At 33.2% G+C, this 21537-nt stretch overlaps 1 protein-coding gene across 1 annotated transcript in view; it reads left to right on the top strand.

The window, feature by feature from the left end:
* The window catches only part of LOC111051023 (bromodomain adjacent to zinc finger domain protein 2B), a 137276-nt gene that overhangs the window by 56087 nt on the left and 59652 nt on the right, over nucleotides 1-21537 (top strand). Inside the window, exons 11-18 of the mRNA XM_039442064.1 lie at nucleotides 896-1073; nucleotides 1887-2002; nucleotides 4744-4867; nucleotides 5459-5517; nucleotides 11629-11822; nucleotides 13451-13501; nucleotides 17284-17365; nucleotides 19703-19864. Coding sequence (XP_039297998.1) covers nucleotides 896-1073; nucleotides 1887-2002; nucleotides 4744-4867; nucleotides 5459-5517; nucleotides 11629-11822; nucleotides 13451-13501; nucleotides 17284-17365; nucleotides 19703-19864 — 966 coding nt within the window. The remainder of the gene's footprint in view (nucleotides 1-895; nucleotides 1074-1886; nucleotides 2003-4743; nucleotides 4868-5458; nucleotides 5518-11628; nucleotides 11823-13450; nucleotides 13502-17283; nucleotides 17366-19702; nucleotides 19865-21537) is intronic.

Here is a 21537-nt window from a genome sequence, read left to right as displayed (position 1 = left end):
GATAATTGTGGATGGTCACGTGTTCATTGTTCAATTTCAGGAATTACATAACTTTATCTTTAATTAATGTTGTGATATAAAAGTAGATGACACAAAAGTACTTCCCAATATTCTTTTCAAATGATCACCCAATCTTGCTTGATAACCACATTTTTTCCTTCATTATGTAATTAAGAACTATTTTTTTTTTCATTTTCTTGTCGGAGCCAAGTGTCTGGAAATAATAATTAAAATTTGAGAGACTATGATATATCTCAATTTATTGTATTCTATTTTGAAATCTTGAAAAACTTACATCTCTTTTCAGGAAATCGCGGTGAAATGATAAATATTATTAACATTCAATGGAAAGCATGTATTTCCCGTTTAGATTAGCCATCCATTACAATTCCATCGAACTGCACTTAATGAAGTACTTTTAAAATGCTCTCCCATTTGACAGCCTTAAAAGTAGACTATCTCTCCAACTTGAATTTCTATGCATGATGTTTGCTATTCGATGTCCCATTAAAATCAGTTATAACAGAAAAGCATTTTATTTTCAATCCTATGATTTTTAAATATCTCATTGATTTTTTTATTATATTCTCCTTTCTATTAGTTGTTTTTCATATTCAAGTGATTCGTTTCAATGAGAGATCAGTCTCTTTCTACCTTCTTGATATTCATTGACACAATCTCTATATATTTTGATCCGTTGATATTTTTCAAATATCTGCACATAAAAAAATGTTTTTCAAATAAAGGCACTTATAGAAAGAAGATTAGTGAAATGAGAATAGATAGATGGGAATGTTTGGAATGAATGGGAATGTTGCAGTGTCTCCAGTTGCTTCCCAATGTCTATTACGTATCGAATTTTATATTAAAATTACAATTTTGTCATGTTTGTTAGGATGGTCGTCCTAGAAATCTGGGAAGAGGTGTTTCAAAGCCTAAGAAAAACACGGTTGCTTCTCTCCTGGCTCAGAGTAGAGCATTGGGAGTCAAGCCAGGAATTGATCTCAACTCTCCATTGAATCACCAGGTCTCCTTGCTCAACTCAAAACTGCTGCAACAATCCACTTCCACTGGTGAGTGAATAATTGATTATTTTCAATTTATGGTCATTCTTTTCATAATATTTTATTACAACTGATTTGTATAAGAATATAGCTATTTTCATCTCGAATGTGTTTTTAACTAACAAATTTCTTCTATATTTATGTAACATTTTCATAATTTAGATTATCGATTTTAAATTCAGCGAATTACGCCAGGCCCTCACAAACACAAGCTTAAGCCTACATGTGAGTCTCTCACAACGTAAAGGTATCTATAAATGTACTGTAATTTCTGTACTGTATCATGTGTAAATTGTGAGAATAAATTGATTTGATTTGTAGTTCAAAAAGAAGTAAAATTGTCTTCCAGAAAAAAAACATTGAATACATTTCGTTTATTTTTAACATAATTTTCCTTGGTTAGTGGTCATTGTAGAACATGAGTCACTATGAATGGTAATTCATTTGGGTATTTTTGTAATGGTAAGATCACATTCGGAGTCATTGATAGATGTGGCTATAGAAGAAAGATAGCGAGCTGAAATCCACTTATCGACCTGGACGTTCTGTGTGTATCCTTACTGTTTTGCACAGGTTACGCAACTGTGATTTTAGTTTCAAAGTTAAAGATTGAAAATATTGTATTAATGATTAATTCACCTACCTTAGTTTTTCAACAGAGATTTGAACGATTTTGATTTTGGTTGAATCGTCTTTATTTGTAAGTTGAAAGTAATATTGTCAAAATGGCTAGGAACCTCTTAACCAAGCTGATAAGTTATTGCATACCAAGGGGAATGGGCTGATTCAAACTTGATTCTAATAGTTGATTTCTAATTTCAGGAACAGAAAATGATGGGAAGAATAAGAATGATGAACAGTCTCTGCCATTAGCTCTGGCCTCGACATCCTCTTCTGCATCCCAAATTTACGCAGACGATGCTGAAAAACATAAGAAGGTAATAACAATTTATATCACTTTCAGTTGAAAGTCTTGAGAGTAAATGTGTCGAGAGTCCTGATAAGTTTTTGGGTGAATATTTAGAATGTTTAATCATTACTAGGTTCTCTGCAAATTCACTTGAAACAAATTTTCCTGGAGTGTGTTAGAATGATTTTACCAGTTTAAATAGTCTACTATTATAATACTCATGTAATATTTCATACTATACTGTATTCATAATATAATTTGGATAATATATTAGGATATATCGTTGAATATTAATGGACTTTTACTAAACCAGCGTCAACTACCATGGGCGTTATACTAATTTACATGTAGTTTGTACTAAAGCGTTCGTGTATTGAATTTTCCACATACTCAGTATACTTTAACATTTTTGGTAAGGGCTACTCGTATTTATCTGGAAATTAATAAATAAAAGAACCTATTTTTCAAACACTACTTTATTATATTTATCAGTGAGTAATAAAGTAAAGTTAAAAAAATGTACTTTGATTTTTTTAATTTTTAGTATTCACAAATTTGCCCGAAATGTATAGTGCTTTTTATTTTTATAATAGTTTTATTTATTCAAATACGTTTTTTTTTTAATTCTTAAGGTTATAAAGGAGTACTATATACGTTCGATTTTTATCACTAACTGTAGTCCTCGATATTTATAATCATTCAGTATACTTCATATACTGAGTACTGATACTCCTGTATTGCACTTCTCTATATATGTATGCAGTAAAGTAGTCGATCCGCACCCTAGGGACTAAAAGTAACCCCATTTAGATAACATGCGTGGCTTCTCTATGAGCGCATGCCAGCCATTGTAGTTAGATGTAGTGAGCTATAGTTAATATTGGAGCAGTTTTTTGAAGCAAAGAATCATTCTGAAGGCAATGTTGAATAATAATATTAAAATATTTAAAGTATTGTGTAAGATGATGAAAATACAGGGTGAGCATAAAGTGATTTAAAAATCAGGGTGCCCTGATTTAAAAAAAATTATTACAGAATAACCGCTTGACATATCAATTTATATCTGGCGCTGTTACATAGGTTAGTGTTGGTAGTTTTTTTCAATATCACTTACGTTAGTAAACTTCAACGTGTGCCCCCTTGGTAACCCGGAGAATGTCGAAGCGGTATTCCAGTTCTCGCCAGGTGTTTTGTAACATGTGTTCTGTCACAGTACCCACAGCAGCTTGTATCCTAGCCTTCAATTCGTCGATGTCAGCAACTGGTGTGGCGAAGACTCTGTCCTTGATATATCCCCATAAAAAAAGTCAAGGGGAGTAATGTCTGGAGAGCGGGGTGGCAAGGGTGTTGGACCATCCCTTCCAATCCACCGATCCGGAAATGTTTCATCTAGGAAATTACAGCGTCATTGTTTAGGACCACTAGCGCCATCTATTGGTCAAAAAACTACCAACACTAACCTATGTAACAGCGCCAGATTTAAATTATTATGTCAAACGATTATTCTGTAATAAGTTTTTAAAATCAGGGCAAGACTTTATGCTCACTCTGTATTGTATGGTCTGAAAGAGACAAAATGGTTTTCTACCTGTTGTCTCATCTCCTATATATAGAGTGATTATAGAAGGACTTTACAACTTTGAAAGCACATAGATATTCATTGAAATTACTTACATAATTGTGAAAGTTGTCATTTTGTTACAAAATAAATCAAGTTTAAGGCGTGGGTATTATTTTGGTTCGATGTGACAGCCGTTGGTAATGCGACAACATACCACCAATAATCGATTTCTTGCCACACTCTTACCAGCTAATTTTCTAATGCTTAAAAAATCCCAAACTTCTCCATGGAAATGAGGTGGTGCACGGTCATGATGAACAAGTGCCCTTTTACTTCCAGCATGACGGTGCACCAGCTCATTTTCAAAAAAAAGTTCGGGATTTTCTAGACAATTGCTTTCAACTTCGCTGGATTTACCATGCAGGGCCAATTGCATGGCCACCTCGCTCACCGGATGTAACATCGATGGATTTCTTCCTGTGGGGTTTCATTGAGGATAAGGTTTATGCTCCGCCTCTACCAGACAATCTTAATGACCTCCGAAATCGGATCACATTCGAATCGCTGCGGTTACACAAGTTACGCCTGATATGCTGGTATGAATGTGGCAAGAAATCGATTATCGGTTGGATGTATGTCCCATTACCAACGGTTGTCACATTGAACCAAAATAACACCCACACCTTAAACTTGAAGTGTTTTGTAACAAAATGACACCTTTCTCAATTCTGTAAGTAATTTTTATAAATATTTTTATGCTTTCAAAGTTGTAAAGTCCTTTTATAATCACTCTGTATTTATATGAATTTGGCGGAGGAAAAATGTAATATGCATCATTACCTTTTTCTTTTGGTCAGGCGTCACCTGTTTTCCTCGGGGAGAAAATTTTCTACCTCACTACCTAGATGCACAAATGACTATCATAAAAGCAAAAATTTTGCAGGGTTTTGAAACATTATCTGTTATTTAGCATTCATTCATTCCTCCATATTATATTTATCAACAAAACAATGACTAGTATAGTGATGGCGCAACTTTTATTCATATGATAAAGGTTGTGGCATCTACCTTTATGACAATGATCTTTACATAATGGGTCTCCATAACCCATCGTATCAGATGTCTTAATTTTTTAGTAATCGAATTAATGACGATTGTTGTATTGTATTAAAACACTAATGTTTTGTGTTTGCAATGTGAATGTGAAGAATTCGGAGGAGTCACAGGCAGATGTTGGGAGTGATGGGACCATCTCCGTTGGGGGACCAGAATGTTTCATCAACGAGGGAGGTCTCAGTGACAATGAATCGGATATCGAAATCGATGCAACTGGTAAGACCTCTAATATTGATTATTATAATTAATATCGTAAATTAATTGCAGTTAACAATATTCATGTTGCTGATAGCCAACAATTTTGATTTTTCCACTGTCCATATGCATTACATTTACTGATTAGATTTTTTCAACGCTGATGTAGAAGCAAGATTACCTGGGAGACATAACTTGATGTGTACCCTAGTGTATTTCCTTTTTTTTTATTCTAATTTTATGTTATTTATTGAGGTTCAGAGTCTTGAGAATTTGATAGCAGTAATATTACATTTTTATTATCAATTTCGTAAATTAATTGTAGTAAAAGTATTCATGTTGCTGATAGCCAACAACGTGAAGGATAGACAATTGGAGAATAAGTACAATTCTAATCAATTCCACAGCAACCATATAGCAAATTGAGCAACAACAGAATAAACCTCTTTCTTAGCCCTTCTCAATTATAACTACTTCCCGTCTCCATTTCTTTCCTCATTTACATTCAGGTTTTAAGAAGTTTGAAGAAGTTTATTATTGTACAACATTATATCTAATATCACAGGTACCTTGCTGATTTTTCAATAAATGTTCATCATGAATTTTTTGCAGGTATTAGAAGGAAACGCACAATTTCAGAAAGGGATGGGGCTTCATGGGCGGGTTGGGGGGTACGGGCGGCCGCGTTTTTCGAGCAAAGTTTTTTCTTTATTTTTAAAATTACAAATTTCTTCTCATTGCTTCTTATAAATAAAAACCTTATTTACTCTTAGTAGAATTGATGTCATTTAGGGATGCTCATCTGGATGATTACAGAAGTATTGAATTTAAGAGTGTTGATGCTTTTGAGGTGAACAACTTTTTCTCCAATGGTGAAAATGACTTAAAGTTCATAATTATGTTTGAATATCAGAAGCTTCAATAAAAATTTCGATAATTACATAACATATTTGCAGGGAAGTAATGTGATATGGGATGTAATCATGCTGGGGGGAACTTGGTTGGGGGACGATATTGCGGGTATTCAATTGGAGGGTTATAGGGTTTTTAAAACGAACAGATGGAGAAACAAGAATGACGGAGCGTTGGTGTATGTGAGGGAGGGAGTGAGTGTGAGTGAATGTAGACAGATGGTGTTGGCCGACGTGTATGCTTTGAGTATAGAATTAACGTATCATGGAAAAAATATAAACCTCCTTACAGTTTATCGTACTCACGACAGTGACCTGGATGACTTTACTAATGCACTTCGCAACTATTACATGAATATCAATAGGAATAAAACTTGTGTTCTTGTAGGTGACATTAACGCTAACATATTGCAGACATATAATAAAACTGAAAGATATCTAGACATGATGTTTGAAAATTGATTTATAAGCATTATTGATGAATATACTAGGGTGCAAGGGAACAATAAATCATGTATAGACCATGTTTTTATCAGACACAACTATAATTGCCCGAAAACAGCGGTTGTAATGACGGATGTGACTGACCATTACACTAGAAATTTCGAAACCAATAATAATCAATTCAGTAAAAATACGAAGAATACATTGACAAAAAATCTTTACATGAATTCATGAGCAATTGTGATTGGAGGGCTGTCACTAATGAACAAGAATTAAATTCATCCTGTAACATTTTCTTCTCCATTTTAGAAAATTTTATAGAAAAATTAACAAAAATCAAGAAATTTAGCAATAGGGAGGTAAAACTGAATCCCTGGATGACGGAAGGTTTAATACGTTAAATTAGAAAACGGGACAATATAAGTAAACAGCTTAGGAACCAGCCCTTCAATCAACAACTTAAAAACTATTATATTAATTACAGAAATAAACTGAGTTCATTGATACGGGAACCAAGACCCACTACTACAAAACAAAAATTTTCGATTCTAAAAATAATCCAAAACTATTCTGGCAGACTGTGAATGAATTGTCTGGTAAAAGAAAAAACAAAGACCTCTTTCCACTGGACCAGTACACGGCAGGAAATACATATCCGGGGGATAAAAGAATGCATGTAGCTGAAGAATTCAATGAATATTTTTCCAATGTGGGAAGTAGCTTAGCTGATAAAATAAACCCTATAGACCCAACGGTAGTAAATGACTCAGAATACGCAGTAGACTCTAGATTGATCCTACACACTATCAACAAGACAGAGTTGCTTACTTATGTGAATTCTCTGCGCGGCGGTTCGGCTCCTGGGTATGATTGTATTTCTGCTGATATCCTGAAATCCCACTTTCAAAGCCTATCTGATCCACTTCTGCATATCATCAACTTGAGCATCGCTTCGGGCGAGTTTCCTGAAGCCCTCAAAATTGCAAAGGTGATCCCATTGTTCAAATCAGGAGACATAACTGAGAGTTCAAACTTTCGTCCAATCAGCCTACTTAGCATATTTTCCGAAATTCTTGAAAAAGTAATTGAAGACCAATTAACAACATACCTTGAAAGTAATAGATTACTCACTAATTCTCAACATGGTTTTAGAAAATCAAAAAATATTTCAGATGCCCTCTTCGCTATAACCAGAGATGTGAATTTTGCCTTAGGAAGTAATGAAAAATGTGCATTGATATTCTTGGATCTGGCCAAGGCATTCGATTCTGTGGATAGGGGAAAGTTGCTCAACAAAATGGAACTGATTGGGATAGAGGGAGACTCATTAAACTGGTTTAAATCGTATTTCAGTAACCGTAAACAGTTTACTGTTATAAATGGAGGAAATAGCCAGCTGAAACAAGTAGAATATGGGGTAATTCAAGGAAGCACCCTAGGTCCATTATTATTCTTGATTTATGTAAATAACCTTGCAAGATTGAACTGAATAGCAGGATCTATCTCTTTGCAGATGACGCTGCTGTTCTGGTTAGGGGGCCTGACTGGGAATCCGTACTGAATAGGGCAAAGAGAGACTTGTCGTCATTAAAAACATGGTTTGACCATAATTTATTGACACTCAATGTCAGTAAGACAAAGTTCATGCCGGTCTCCCTGAGAGATGCTAGCGACACCTCAGTTGAAGGGGTCAAACTGCATACATGTGGTAACATTAACAACTCCTCTTGTAACTGTGAGTCAATTGCAAGGGTAGACTTATAAATATCTAGGTGTGATTATTGATAATAGATTCAACTGGTCTGCACATGTTGCTTATCAGAACAGCAGACTAAGAAAAATGATTTATGCTATTAGGAAACTTGGAGAATATTTGAACAAGAACGAAATCCTAACAATTTATTACGCATTTGTTCAATCAATTATTGAAGAAGGGATCCTAGCTTATGGAGGCGGATTCAGATCTATTTTGAATCCTCTATTCATTACACAAAAACTGTTTCTAAAGGCTGCACTTGGGAGGAGTTGGGACTACTCGACTGAGGCGGTTTTCGCGGAGATGCAATTATACATTAGAACTTTGGCAACATACATATTCAAAAACTATTCTGACATATTTAATACTATCAATCATAATTATACAACAAGGAGAATAATACATAACAATATCCAAATTCCAAGGGTAAATAAAACCATCTTCACAACTAATTCATACTACATAGCCCATGTTCTGTTAAAAAAACTTACCTATAACAGTATTCATCAACTATAAAATATCTGCATTCAAAATAGCAATTAAAAGGTGAATTTGGGGTATCGGTAGAGGCGAGAGTTGTGAAAGATTGATCACTTCAGAGTTTAGATTCTAGGGCTGGATTCAAATGAACTAAAAAACTAATAAAATAATAAGACTTTACACATTCTATCACCGGTCACTATTACATATTTTTAATCATTATACTGGCTATTTTTCTGAATCTCCTGATTCTCTCTTTTTGAGGTGTGTGAGTATTACTGTGTGTGTTTGTGCGGATATTGGCGTTTTCACGCCTTAGTGGGTGATCTGTTTCTTCGGGGGGGGGAAGGGGTCTCTTGGGTTTCTAGGGGGTGGCATAGGGATAGGTAGGAGCATTGATATAGAGAATAAGATTAAGAAGAGCGAAGTCCGCTATGATGCCACTGCGCTAGTGTAGCTACCAGAAATTTCGGGCAAGAAGTCGGGTATTTGTATTCGCTGTGTAGAAAAAGAGCCTTCTTCAAATGATAATATTTTTTTATTGAAGCAATAAAAAATATTCAAAGTATGGTAGTTTCATGCAGTGCTTATGGATGAACGAATCTGCATGCGCCAGATAAAAATATTTCTTTTCATACATAAGTATTTTTATATTTTCATCGGTCATGTTTCAAGCAGGCTAAGCCTAGTGCCAAATGATCGTTTCAAGGAATATTGTGCTTAGATTGATTCATTATCATTATCTGCCAAGTAATAAAATATAAGTTTCGGTAATATTATAATAAATATTTTATTTCCATAGATCCAATATAGGTATCCATATTCCATTCCATTAATTTGTCTTTTAATGTAATATTTTGTGAACTATGAAAATATTGTATGCTAAATTTGTATTATAAAAAATATTATTTGCTAAAATTGTCTATAAATTCTTCATTATTGCTATTGTTTTATTTTTCCCGTTCTTATAATGAATAAATAAATTATTTTATTCATGGAGGCAACAGGTAAAAACCCATTTTGCCTCCTTCACACATTACAATCATACACTATACAATCCAAAAATGTATTTTAAGAATTAAGTATGAAGAAATGTTAAAAAACAAGAAATGTAATGTAAGTGAAATAATAAGAAATGGAAATTAAATGAATCAAAAATACTAACAAAAGTATGTCAAATGAATGAGAATGAAATCTCTCATAATATGTAGTTATTTATTATCTTGTATTAAATATAGGAGTATAGAGTATAGTGTTAGGTACCTATACTTAAGTTGCAAAACGAATGAGAAACTGTTTCACGAAATATTGTGATAACAGTTAATTTATTATTATTTGCCATCTAATAGAATATACGGTAATATAAGCGATCTATAATTTTTTTTTTTATTTTTCCCGTTCTTATAATATGTAGTTATTTATTATCTTATATTAAATATAGGAGTATAGAGTATAGTTAGGTACCTATACTTGAGTTGCAAAACGAATGAGAAACAGTTTCACGAAATATTGTGATAATGGTTAATTTATTATTTGCCATCTAATAAAATATACGGTAATATTAGCGATCTATAATAAATTAATGTTTTATTTTCCATATCCTAAATACATGGTAATAGGGAAATATTGTAAAAATGAGATTCATTTGCTAATAGAATGGATCAAAATTTGTAGTGAGGTAGGTTCACTAAATTAGATGTTTGGTCGAGTTAAAAATAATGTTCAATAAACAAATCATTGTATCATATGGTAATGTGAAATGACGAAAGTTGAAAAAAAATTATATTGAAATCAATCAAGTATGTCGAAAGATATAACGCAATGAAAGTCGATGTTTTCCCATATAAGTCTGTCTGGGCGCCTGACTTCTTGCCCGATATTCAATGGCGACGAGAAATGAAGGAGGCATCATGCTTCCAAACGCTTGAAGGTATAGCTTAGTCATCTAACTATATATATCAATGGGTAGGAGAAATGTAGTTTCTTTCTTAGGGGGGGGGGGGGGGTTAGTGTCACTATTATTGAAATGTCAACAAGCTTAACCGATCTATACAAGTACTGCTAAATATATATATGCCTACTCCTACCTTAGACTCATTCTCGCACACAGGCAGTAATGCCTCTGCGAGAGTAAATATTTCTTAATATATATTTGTATATCTGCTGTCATTTCTGTGGTGCTGACATTGTCTTATTTTTATTGTAAAGTGCATTCTTATTTTATTATGTAGACTACCACTGTAATTGCTTGTACGTCTTATGAAATAAATAACTTTTTGAATTGAATAGGAGTTGATCTATAATCATTTCAAAGACGAATTCCATTTTTACCAAAGTTTTACAACTTATTTACTACAGAGAAGAATATTTAATGATTGTATTTGTAATTAGTAAAGTCCAACATTGATTTAGAAACTTATTGCAATTGTGGTTGAAAAAACCTCAATAAATGTTGAAATCTCAACAAATCTTGAAACAATGTTTAATGTTGAGGTTGAGTCACACTTGACGGGTCATAATAAATTAATCAATGCTTCATATCCATTGTTATTGTTTTGACGGCAAAGCAAACAGGCTTTTGCTGTTTATTTCATGGATGATTGATGATCGAAAGTTTCCGCTATAAGGCTATTATCTAATAAGATATTACTCTATTTATACATCTAATGAAGGATCTAATTTATAGTAGGTTGTAGTACATTCAATATTTCTGTATTACTGAATGTCAAACTGACTTGGCTGCCTGATGATGAATGAAATTAATTCTTAAATTTTTAACGAGCAGGTGAACCAGTGTTCCCCTTAATAATTATAGATTATAGACGATAATATGTTTTTGTGATGATGATATGCGTGGGTTATAGAGATATTATAATGACTATTGAGTCTTGATAATCTGAGGTGACTAAATGATTTTTTTATGTGTTTCGACTGAGGATGATCCCACAATCATCTTTGGCGTGCATAAATTGTACAGTAGTTGAAAAATATCAGAACATAATACTTGTACTTTACTACTATAATATTTATACAAAACTTTATATTTCTAAGTGCCTTTTCCACAATGAATGTAGCTCTATGATTGGGATAGACATATTTCAATTGTTTTCAACAATCGAGGAGAAATCAATAAATTTTCTCACTATTATGAGTTATACCAAGATGTATAATGTATTATAATTTCTATGATACATTGTAATTTCTTTAATTATAAGAAGATTTGTATTTTGTGTGAATTTTATATTCATAAATCATGTTTTCAGTTCTTGGAGCAGAACGGAATATCTGATTTCAAAAGACAAAACTTCTCCTTCAATAAGAAGGATTTCCTTGGGGACGTCTTACAATATGATGAAGTAAATGACGCTTTCAAAAAGAACATGAGGTAAGTATCAATATAATATTCAATAATGATAATGGGTCTGTGTTTGGTATTTATGACTAATATGACTTGATTCTGTTAAAATCATAAGCTGTTGGAAGAAATGCCTTATCTGTCGAACCTTGCCAAGTTCAAAGGCGAATAATTCAGCCAACACATTGGTTGCTTCTAATTTTTAGAAATCTATATTTTTGTTATTGGAAATCGTAATTTTACGAAATATTTTTAATCGATTTGGAAATATAATTAAATTTATAATGACTATTTTGTTTGAGCATAGAACTCGAGACCGAGAGAAACTCGACATTTGATGATCAAAAATGTCTCAACAGACTGACAAAAATGTCTCGATAAAACAAGCTATCAACAGACTCTTTCTCTTGGATTCCATTCACTTTTGTCAATCTGACAAAACTCCTTACTAAATCCCTACACAAGACACGCGTGTACCACACTTTTCTAGTTGTGGTCTAGCCCAAGTGTAGATTGCTCATCCTGATTGGTGCCCCAATTTAAACAGAAACTTATTGTACTTGAACTTTCATTGCTTTCATCATAATCTAATATATTAGAATATGGTTATAACAAAATCGATGCGTATTAATTGAAATAATTTAATTGAATTTCCAAGTTTGGTGTAAACCAAACTATTACCATTAATTATTTAATGGTTCTATTTACCATTTAATTATTCTGTCTTTATAATATTTGTCTGATTTCATGAAAACATTTTCTCCAATGGTATTTGGTGTAGGATGTTCTCTATTTAACCAGGATCTTGCCTGCATTTTATCTGGTGGTGGTTATGTACTGATTTGATTTGCAAGGCACCATATCATCTGTATGCATTATTGTATTTCTAAATAAGCTAATTGGAAACAATTTAGTTTATTAATAATTGTTTTTGTGCATATTATATGATCATGCATTTTTAACTTGGTTGAGGAGTATAATTTTAGCCGAAAGGTGGAGGAGTTCTGTCTAATATTTTTATGGAACAGTTGTTTAAAGAGTGAATTCAGATGTACTTCCAGGTGAATTAGAGCTGTTAAAGTTTTGACGAATTGAATGAGATAGAATTCAATTTTCAATTATGTAGGTACTATAAACTAATTTTGCAATCGAAAATCACTGTTGATGAGGATGATTTTCGATTTATCTATAGATTTGGTTTATATAGGAGACTCAGAATATGACTCACATTTTTAATATTACTAAATACTTTTTAGGATTAGATGCACCTGGTAGGTTTATAACCATTATACCAGCTGTATCTAACCTGGTAGGATATACAGAATGAAGTATTGCTATTATTTCTAATACGAAAAGAGAATAATAAAATAAATAATAGTATATTAGAGGATGCTGGATTAGTCCTATAGAGATCTTGAATAAGCTGATCTCACCAACTGAGCCGAGTGCTCTGTTGATATACAACCCAGCATTAGAAAACCAAAATTATTCAAATCAATCTCAGATGGTAGTGTCATTTTGTGAGTTTTTCAATTGAAAACAGAAGAGATACAAATGTACAAGCTCATGAGTTGGAAATCAACTGAAATGCAATACGTAAATAGAACGAATTGAAACAAAATATAACTATTCATTTTTTTGATCAATTGCAATTTTAGGCCTGACACCGAGGATGTCGAAATGGAAGTGGAAGATGCTATGGCCTTCAGGTACGAGGGGGAGGGGTACGATGTTTGGTCTTGGCTCCCCAGCAACCACTCATAATTAAATAATTATAATATAGCATTTTTAGTCACTTAATTAAAGAAATTTCTTATGACGTTAGTTTTATGTTTTTCATCTCTTGTTTGACACACTTTTTGAGACAGCTTGTTTATCATATTTTATTGCCTGCATGTTAACTAGCGATCAAATACTTTTTGATGCAGTTTTTTCAGTGAATTCCGAACAGATTGCTAGCTTATTATTACTGAGGCATGGGCATGGACTGTAATAAAGTATTACTGTATATACCAGTCGTTAAAAAAATACATACACACCCTCTCTCCAAACTCTTTGGAATATGTTTCTTTAATAATTCTACACATTTATATATTAAAGTCGAATTTGATGGAAACGTCCAATTTATATACTAGCATTACAGTAATGTTTAGAGTTTAAACTGTAGTCTTCAGTTGTATTTAAGTACGAGTCATCAATAAAACAAATAATTTTATGGAAATATCATAATATATTCGTACAACCAATTTTCAAAAGGAACGTTCAGGTTGTCTTGTTTAAGTTAGTGAATTTCATTTTTAATTATGCCTTATTATAGGAAGTAATTCCACTGGGTAAGGTCTTTGAATATTCCGGACTTTTCACTTCAATTTGAAACTTCATTTTGTTACTCTTTACAGCAAACTCTTGTTATTCTTCTATTATCATACTTCTAATAATACCACGTATTATGCTGATGAATGCCTGGCTAAAGGAAATATCTTCTAATTCTAGTACAATTTTACCAACATGAAAGAATCGAATGTAATAGAACAAGAATAAGCATCCATAGTATTATATTTATGATGCATATTATTATAATATTCCTGAAATATATGAATGCTAAACAAGATTTTTGTGCCAAAAGCTACCCAATACAGGCCCATTGAGCCATTACAGTAAACTTGAAAAATTCAAAGTGTGTATGTATATTTTTGAATGAATAATATTTCATTATATGATGATTTATTTATATATTTTTCGGATGCATTTAAAAATTAAACTATTAATATCATCTTTATGACTCATGTTTTTACCATCCAAAATTTAATTAAATAATATTTTATAATTTGCTGATTGATTTATATATTTTTCGGATGCATTAAGAAAATGAAACTATTAATATTATTGTTGATGACCATAAAACATATTTTTACCATAAAAAAATGGATTGTACTAGTGGGTTTTTTATTTGAAAACTTTGCATGGTATTCGGTTGGAAATAAACCTCTTCATCCATCCTTACCAAATTTTATCGTTTAGCATATGACTATAGAATATTCATTAGATTTGATATTCGATAGACATTTTGTTTATTGAATAAATCACATAGAAAATAATCTATTTGAATGTCAAATAGATGGGTCAGTGTGTTAGTGTCACAATTTTTAATTATATAGCTGCTTCATGAATCATGGGTTCGATTGTTGCTGTATTTATCGTGTACCCTTTGCCAACGAGCAAAAAGCTTTCTAGCTTGCTGTTGCTTTGTATAATATTATTCACGCCTCTTTGCCTGGCCCCGAGCTCTTATATCTTCATTGCTGATGATATATAATTTATAAAAAGGAAATAAATTCTTGTAAGAGGCGTATCATTCAGGTAAGTGTTGTAATATTACAAAATCTTTAAAAAAAGTAATCTTTCTCCAGCGATCACTACTTAAATATACAAAATCAAAAAATCATCATTCAATATTGTTTAGCTGACTATAACACTATTACTATAACAGTATGGTACCATACTTGTAAGCTTGCTCATATATCAGCTCGAAAAGATATCAGTCTGCAGCCTATGTGTCGGACTATGCTAAATTAATGCCGATAATGCATGGCTTCTTCAAGCAATGCCGTTATAAAACTTTTAATTTGACTATTAGGGACTAATGTAATAAGCAATATTTGTCTACTTTGTAGCCGAAACTGGTCATGACTTGATAATTAGAAATAAGGGTACTAACTGATTTAATGAAAAAATCTAATGTAATCATATGAATAACAGTGCTTTTGAGATCGAGATGCATACGTGTTATTGTGAGATAGAAAAGAAATGCTCTCAAAGGAAAACCAATAAATCGTGATTATCATAAAAAAGACAAGTTTTTTCTTTTAATTAATGATAATTTATTCATTCAAATGAATTACACTTCAAAACATATCTAAGTTCAAGTCAAAAAGCTAAGCAAGCGTTTTGAGAACATAGAGAATCCAACAATCCATACGATAGAGACCCCGTCGGTCCTGGAATAGCTTCTGACAAGATTGAAATTTACCTCAAACAATAAACTTTAAAAACGTCTGTAGGTGCATGAATTGGTTTACAACATATATTTTTTTATTTCTCGATACTTTTCACATCGTCACGATTTTTAAGATTGATTATTAGTTGACATAATGACGCCTCTTTTTACGCTTCACTGTAGCCGTCTGAAACTAAAATGATGCGTTGTGATTTGAGTCAGCAACCTTTTGTATTACAATTCCTTTCCATACAACAAGAAAAGTTGCCATAACCTGTAGCTCTGTTGCTTTCTTGAGCTATGTAAAGTCCGGTGTTTACTGTTTTATTAAGTTTGAGTTATAATTCCTATTTAATCTCTTGGGGAATTAAATAAAAAACATACCACCTTTTACTTTGATTTTGATAAGTTGAGACTATTAATTAAAATTCATAGATTTATAAGTTAGTTGATAATTTAAAACATTTCATTTTTATATCCTACATATTGGCCCTGATCTGAAAATGCAAAATATATAAAAAATAAATATAAAAAAACTGTAAGAATTAGAGTGCTTGGAAATAACAAAATATATAGTCATAAGTTTGTGATAATATGAAATTAGTAATGGTCGTGGTATTTTTTATGGCGTACGAGATGAACCTTAATATCAAAGGTTAGTTCGGTATCATTTTTTACTCACTTTTTTAAAATGTAGAAAGCATTGTTTTCTTGTTTGATTACAGGATGTGTACTTTGAACTTGTTTTGCATGCTATATTGTAAAAATATATTTATTTACGCTTGTTTCAATTACCATTCCTTGTAACTTTGTAACATAGACATTTATTGGAGAATTTTAGTTTTAAATTAGCAGTGTTATCAATCTACCATCCAGTTTTCCAACTGAAATTACAGTCAGAAATTTTTAATGATTACCTTGACCAATCCTATTTCATAAATCAATCACTTAATCAATTAATAATTAAAATAATCAATTACTATTGGCAGAATTCAAATAGAAAATGTACATAGAAGACTACATTGCCGAAATATTGTTGATGTACGCAGAAAATCTGTGCGCATTTAGGAATTGGAAAATAATCCAATAGTAGATGATTCGATATTAAATATCAATCTAAACGTAAGCATATATTTGATATTTGGCTACCTATGATATAATATTAATTCACATTGGCTATAGTAACCCAATCTCATATTACTCTTCATTAGAAAGAATCTATGATGAAATCTCGAATTTACTTCGAAAAAAAACTGTCAATTTGATTTATTATTCATCGAGCTACAATAACAAACAAAATTTCGAACTTCACCATGCTTACTATTACTGCTATTTTTGCAAGGGTTTAAGACATTTCTGCCCATATAAAATCCATTGTATATACTAGGAAATGTCTTCACCTGAAATATTGTTCTTATACAAGGGTGCTGCCAATTTCATTTCCGTATTCATTTGAAAAGTGCATTATTTCATAATTCAATTTTGTGTTTGCAGACTAGTCAAAGAACAGGAGAGATTGGAGAAAGCCGAAGCACTGAAAAAAGAGAAGGAACAGAGAGCATTGCAGCAGAACGAGGTATGTGAAATGTTTTTCTTTCGAATATTGCATGATAATTACTGCATTTCTACTTTCTCTTTGCATTGTCGATTTTCATCATGAGTTTGTGCTGCCATATTTATCCATTTATTATTTATCAGAGTGCAGCTCTAAATGATATTATCATTGATGGAAACTAGTATTTCACACTGCTTCATAAACTTTTTGTACTATTTATTAGGTGAAGAAGCAATAAAACACATGTAAAGTCATGATTCATTGAATCTGGCGACTAGACTACACTTAGCTCAAGTTTCCTCAATATTATTTGATTTCACTGCATTACATTAGAATTCTATTCTTGTACCGATGTTATCATAGAATTAGAATTCTAATTCTTAATAGTCCAGGCAATGAATGCTCAAAAAAGGGTATAGACTATAGAGCAAAAAGTTTGGCCCCGCAGTTGTGTTTAGGGTAGTGGGGAGGTAACATATCACACGTCCCCACCCCTACCCTCTGTGCTAAGGGGGTGGGGGTAGTTCAAAGGTGCCATTTTTTGGTTTCTCGCATATAACTCGAAAATTATGCATTTTACAGACATTACTATTCTATAAGAAATTGAAGCTTACATAATTTCCTACAATATTGATCTAACAACTTTTTCTATATCTCTTTCTCTTTTCGAGATATCCGCTCTAAAAGATGTGTCATTTTTTAAAAAACACATTTTCCTAAAATCTTTTGCTGTTTTTGATCTTATAACTTTTTGAATATCGGTGGGAAAAATCCATGCTGATCATGAGCTTATAAAGCATCAAACTCTTTTCAATGTGATGTATAATTTCACAAGTTTACGCACATCCCCACGACTGTTGCAGCAGCTTCAGTGTTGAGTGTGAGATCTTCAGTTATGCAAAAATAGACCAATTGACAAAGGAATTTGGAGAGAATGTTTTGAACACAGTTTTTGACTTTGCAGCTTTGTTGGGACCAGTTAGGGGGTGAAAAAATCAAAAGTCCCCATCCCTACCCCTTGCGCTGAAGGTATTAGGGTGGATTAAAAGTTGCATTTTTCAATGTTGTGCTTACAGGCTCATATCTTGAGAAAAATGCGTTCAACCGACATGAATGAAGAAATGAAGCTTGATAAATTCTCTACGATATTAATTGTTCTGTCATTTATGATATCTCCAACAGTTTTCGAAATATACGCTGTTAGAAGTGTAAAATTTTTAAAATAACAGCTTTTAATCCTTTTTTTAGATTTCAGGGCCTACAACTCTCTAACAATGCATTGTAAAAATGGATGCTCACCGTAGATTTGTAGAGCTTTGTTTTCTCTTCAATTTGATGTATTATTTCACTACTTGATGTTTTCCTTCTATTGTTAGGGGGTGAGGGTGACCCCCTTAGCACAGAGGGTAGGGGTGGGGACTTTTGATATGTTTACCTCCCCACTACCCTAAACACAACTGCGGGGTCAAAAATTGTCTTCCAAACTTTTGTAAGGAAGTAAGGAAGTAATTATTTGAACAACATATTTGTTTAATCCGTGGTAAACGCCTGTTGCTGTTGGCTGCCCTGTCGGAGACATGCTCTCCCGACCTATCTAGGGACTATAGCATTTGAAACATATTCTCGTGACTAAACTATCAACATTATACCTCTGCTGTGGATGCTGCTCCTTAATGGGTCGCTTCTCCAGAGTAGATTAGAGTTATAGTGTAGAAGTAGTAATTCACAAAGGAAGTGGAACAAATATTGTTTTGATTACATCTTACGAATAGTTTACTATTTATTGCACCTTAGCAAGATAGTATCATCATCATCCTCCTCCTCCTCCTCCTCCTCCTCCTACCTTTTCATTACGTGAAGGTATTCCCAAAACTAATTATAGCGACCCTATCTAATCCGTTTTACTGGATGGATTTACATGTGGGTTATCATCCCAAAATAGTTCAGATTATCTATATGTGCGGGTACTATTTTTGTTGAAAAAGCAATGTCAATCGGATGAAAAATCAAAAATAAACTTTTTGGTAATTTGGAGCTAAAAGTACATCCAGTCATATCTTTGGATTGTTTAGTATTACTGAAACAACATTTATTAGCCATTTTTGTTTAAAATTAAATTTGAAATTCCGGTAAGAAATTCAAAACAAATCAGGTTTTATTGTCCTGATTATGGTTTTTTTGTTTTGCAATTTATTTAATGTAAGATGTTTAGTAATAACTGAGCGTTTAGGTAAGGTTTAAGTTTGTATCTGAGTACATGACTAAAACTTATTCAATTTCATACTTATATAAGCAAGCGGCGCTTGCAAGGGGTTGCCTAGTAAATATGGATTTTATACTAGGGGATGTTGCATATAGGGCCGGAAACGACTAGTATTCACTAGTGAACAAAAATGGGCGATTATACATGAGATCGAGGCTGGCAAAAGCAAATCGGATGTGAGTCGGGCCTTGGGCCTAGCAACGTCCACTGTCGCCACTATTTGGAAAAACAGAAACTGTGTGCAGCCTAGTCAAGGGGTATGTTGGTAGTCAACAATGCTGCTCGAGGTTTTGGGCTCCCCTTTTCATCCTAACAGAAATGCGCTTTTCATCATTAACATTCACCTCTAATCGACTCCTGTGAAATCGCCAGATTGATTAAGTGCCAGTGGTGAAAAGGAAGCTGTAATAACTGCATTAATAAATTTAATTGAAATCCTTCAAACAAATAAGTCTATAAAGAGTCTGATTTCTACGTTCCAAAACTTTAGTTGCAAAACTATAGAACACTCTACAACTTGGAAAACTAGCCTTTTTCCAATTTGCTTGCCTTCAGAAGCCACAGAGATTCCCAGTCATATTTTAGGAAATTTTTTTCTGAAAATACTCTTTTACAATCGGCCTGTTCCAAGTGATACGATTAATTTGATGTCTAATCAAGCCCCTTGCAGTTCTAAGAAAGTGCTTAGAGTGTGCTGAAACTTGATTGTAATAGAGACCATTGAAGAGCTAGAATAATGGCTTTTATTGACTAAAATAAACTGAGATAAAATAACAAACTTCCTGATGATTTAGAATAATTCAAACAACTGATTCATGACATATGATTATCATATCATTCTTCCCTCCCAGTAGTGGAACCTACCGGGGCCAATCTACGAATGTTGACAGAAACTTCTCTTCCATCAGAAAGTCTTACTTGAGCGACATGAGGGTTCAAATGAATAAGTTCTACCTTTTCAACTTCAGGATCATGCTTACTGCGTCTTACAAAGGTCTTCATCCATGCCTCCTTGGCGTTGATCAGCCAGGATGGCAAGTTTTTTTGACGTGGGATTACGAGGATGAATAAACATTCGCTCGTGAGGTGTGCAATTGATGGTCGTGCAGAGAAGCGAGCGAATGCTGCTTAGTGATTCTAAGAGTACCTTTTCCCAGTGAGAAGTATACATGTTTCTGGACCGTAGGGCTAAACGGATTGTCTTCCAAATTATTCCATTGTAGCGTTCCACCTGTCCATTATCTTGAGGGTTGTAAGGTGTTGTGGAACTGGTAGCTACACCCTTGGACATTAAGTAATCTTTGACATATTTTGATAGAAAACTGGTCCCTCTATCAGTGTGTATGTATGAAGGATAGCCGTATGTGATGAATAAGTCATTGAGATTTTGAATTACTGTTTCTGATGACATGTCTCGACAGGGATAGGCAAAGGGAAATCTCGAATATTCATCCACAATAGTGAGGATGTACTTGTTTCTAGTTGATGATGGCAGGGGTCCTTTGAAGTCAATGTTGATCCTTTCAAAAGGCCGTGTTGCTTTTATCTATTTTCCTTTGAAACAGTTGAATCTTGGCTTCAGCTCTCAGCAGATCTTGCATTCCATGCAGACTTCTCTGATGTCATCTACCGAGTATGGAAGGTTATGAGCTTTAGTCCAGTGAAAAAATCTTGTGATGCCGGGGTGGCAGAGGTCTTGATGATATTTTATCAAGTCTTGTTTTGATGTGATACATCCCATTATCACACATGCTCGAGAAAGAGCGTCAGCAGTTATGTTCTCTTTTCCAGGTCGCTAAATGATCTCATAGGTGTATTGAGATAGCTCAAGGCGCCACCTCATGATTTTTTCGTTCTTCACCTTGCCTCTTGCCGCGCTACTGAACATGAATGAAACAGATTTTTGATCAGTAATAAGTTGAAAGAAACG

This window comes from Nilaparvata lugens, chromosome X (assembly GCF_014356525.2).
Source record: "Nilaparvata lugens isolate BPH chromosome X, ASM1435652v1, whole genome shotgun sequence".
Classification (NCBI taxonomy): Eukaryota; Metazoa; Arthropoda; class Insecta; order Hemiptera; family Delphacidae; genus Nilaparvata; species Nilaparvata lugens.
This window is presented reverse-complemented; position numbering and strand designations above follow the sequence as displayed.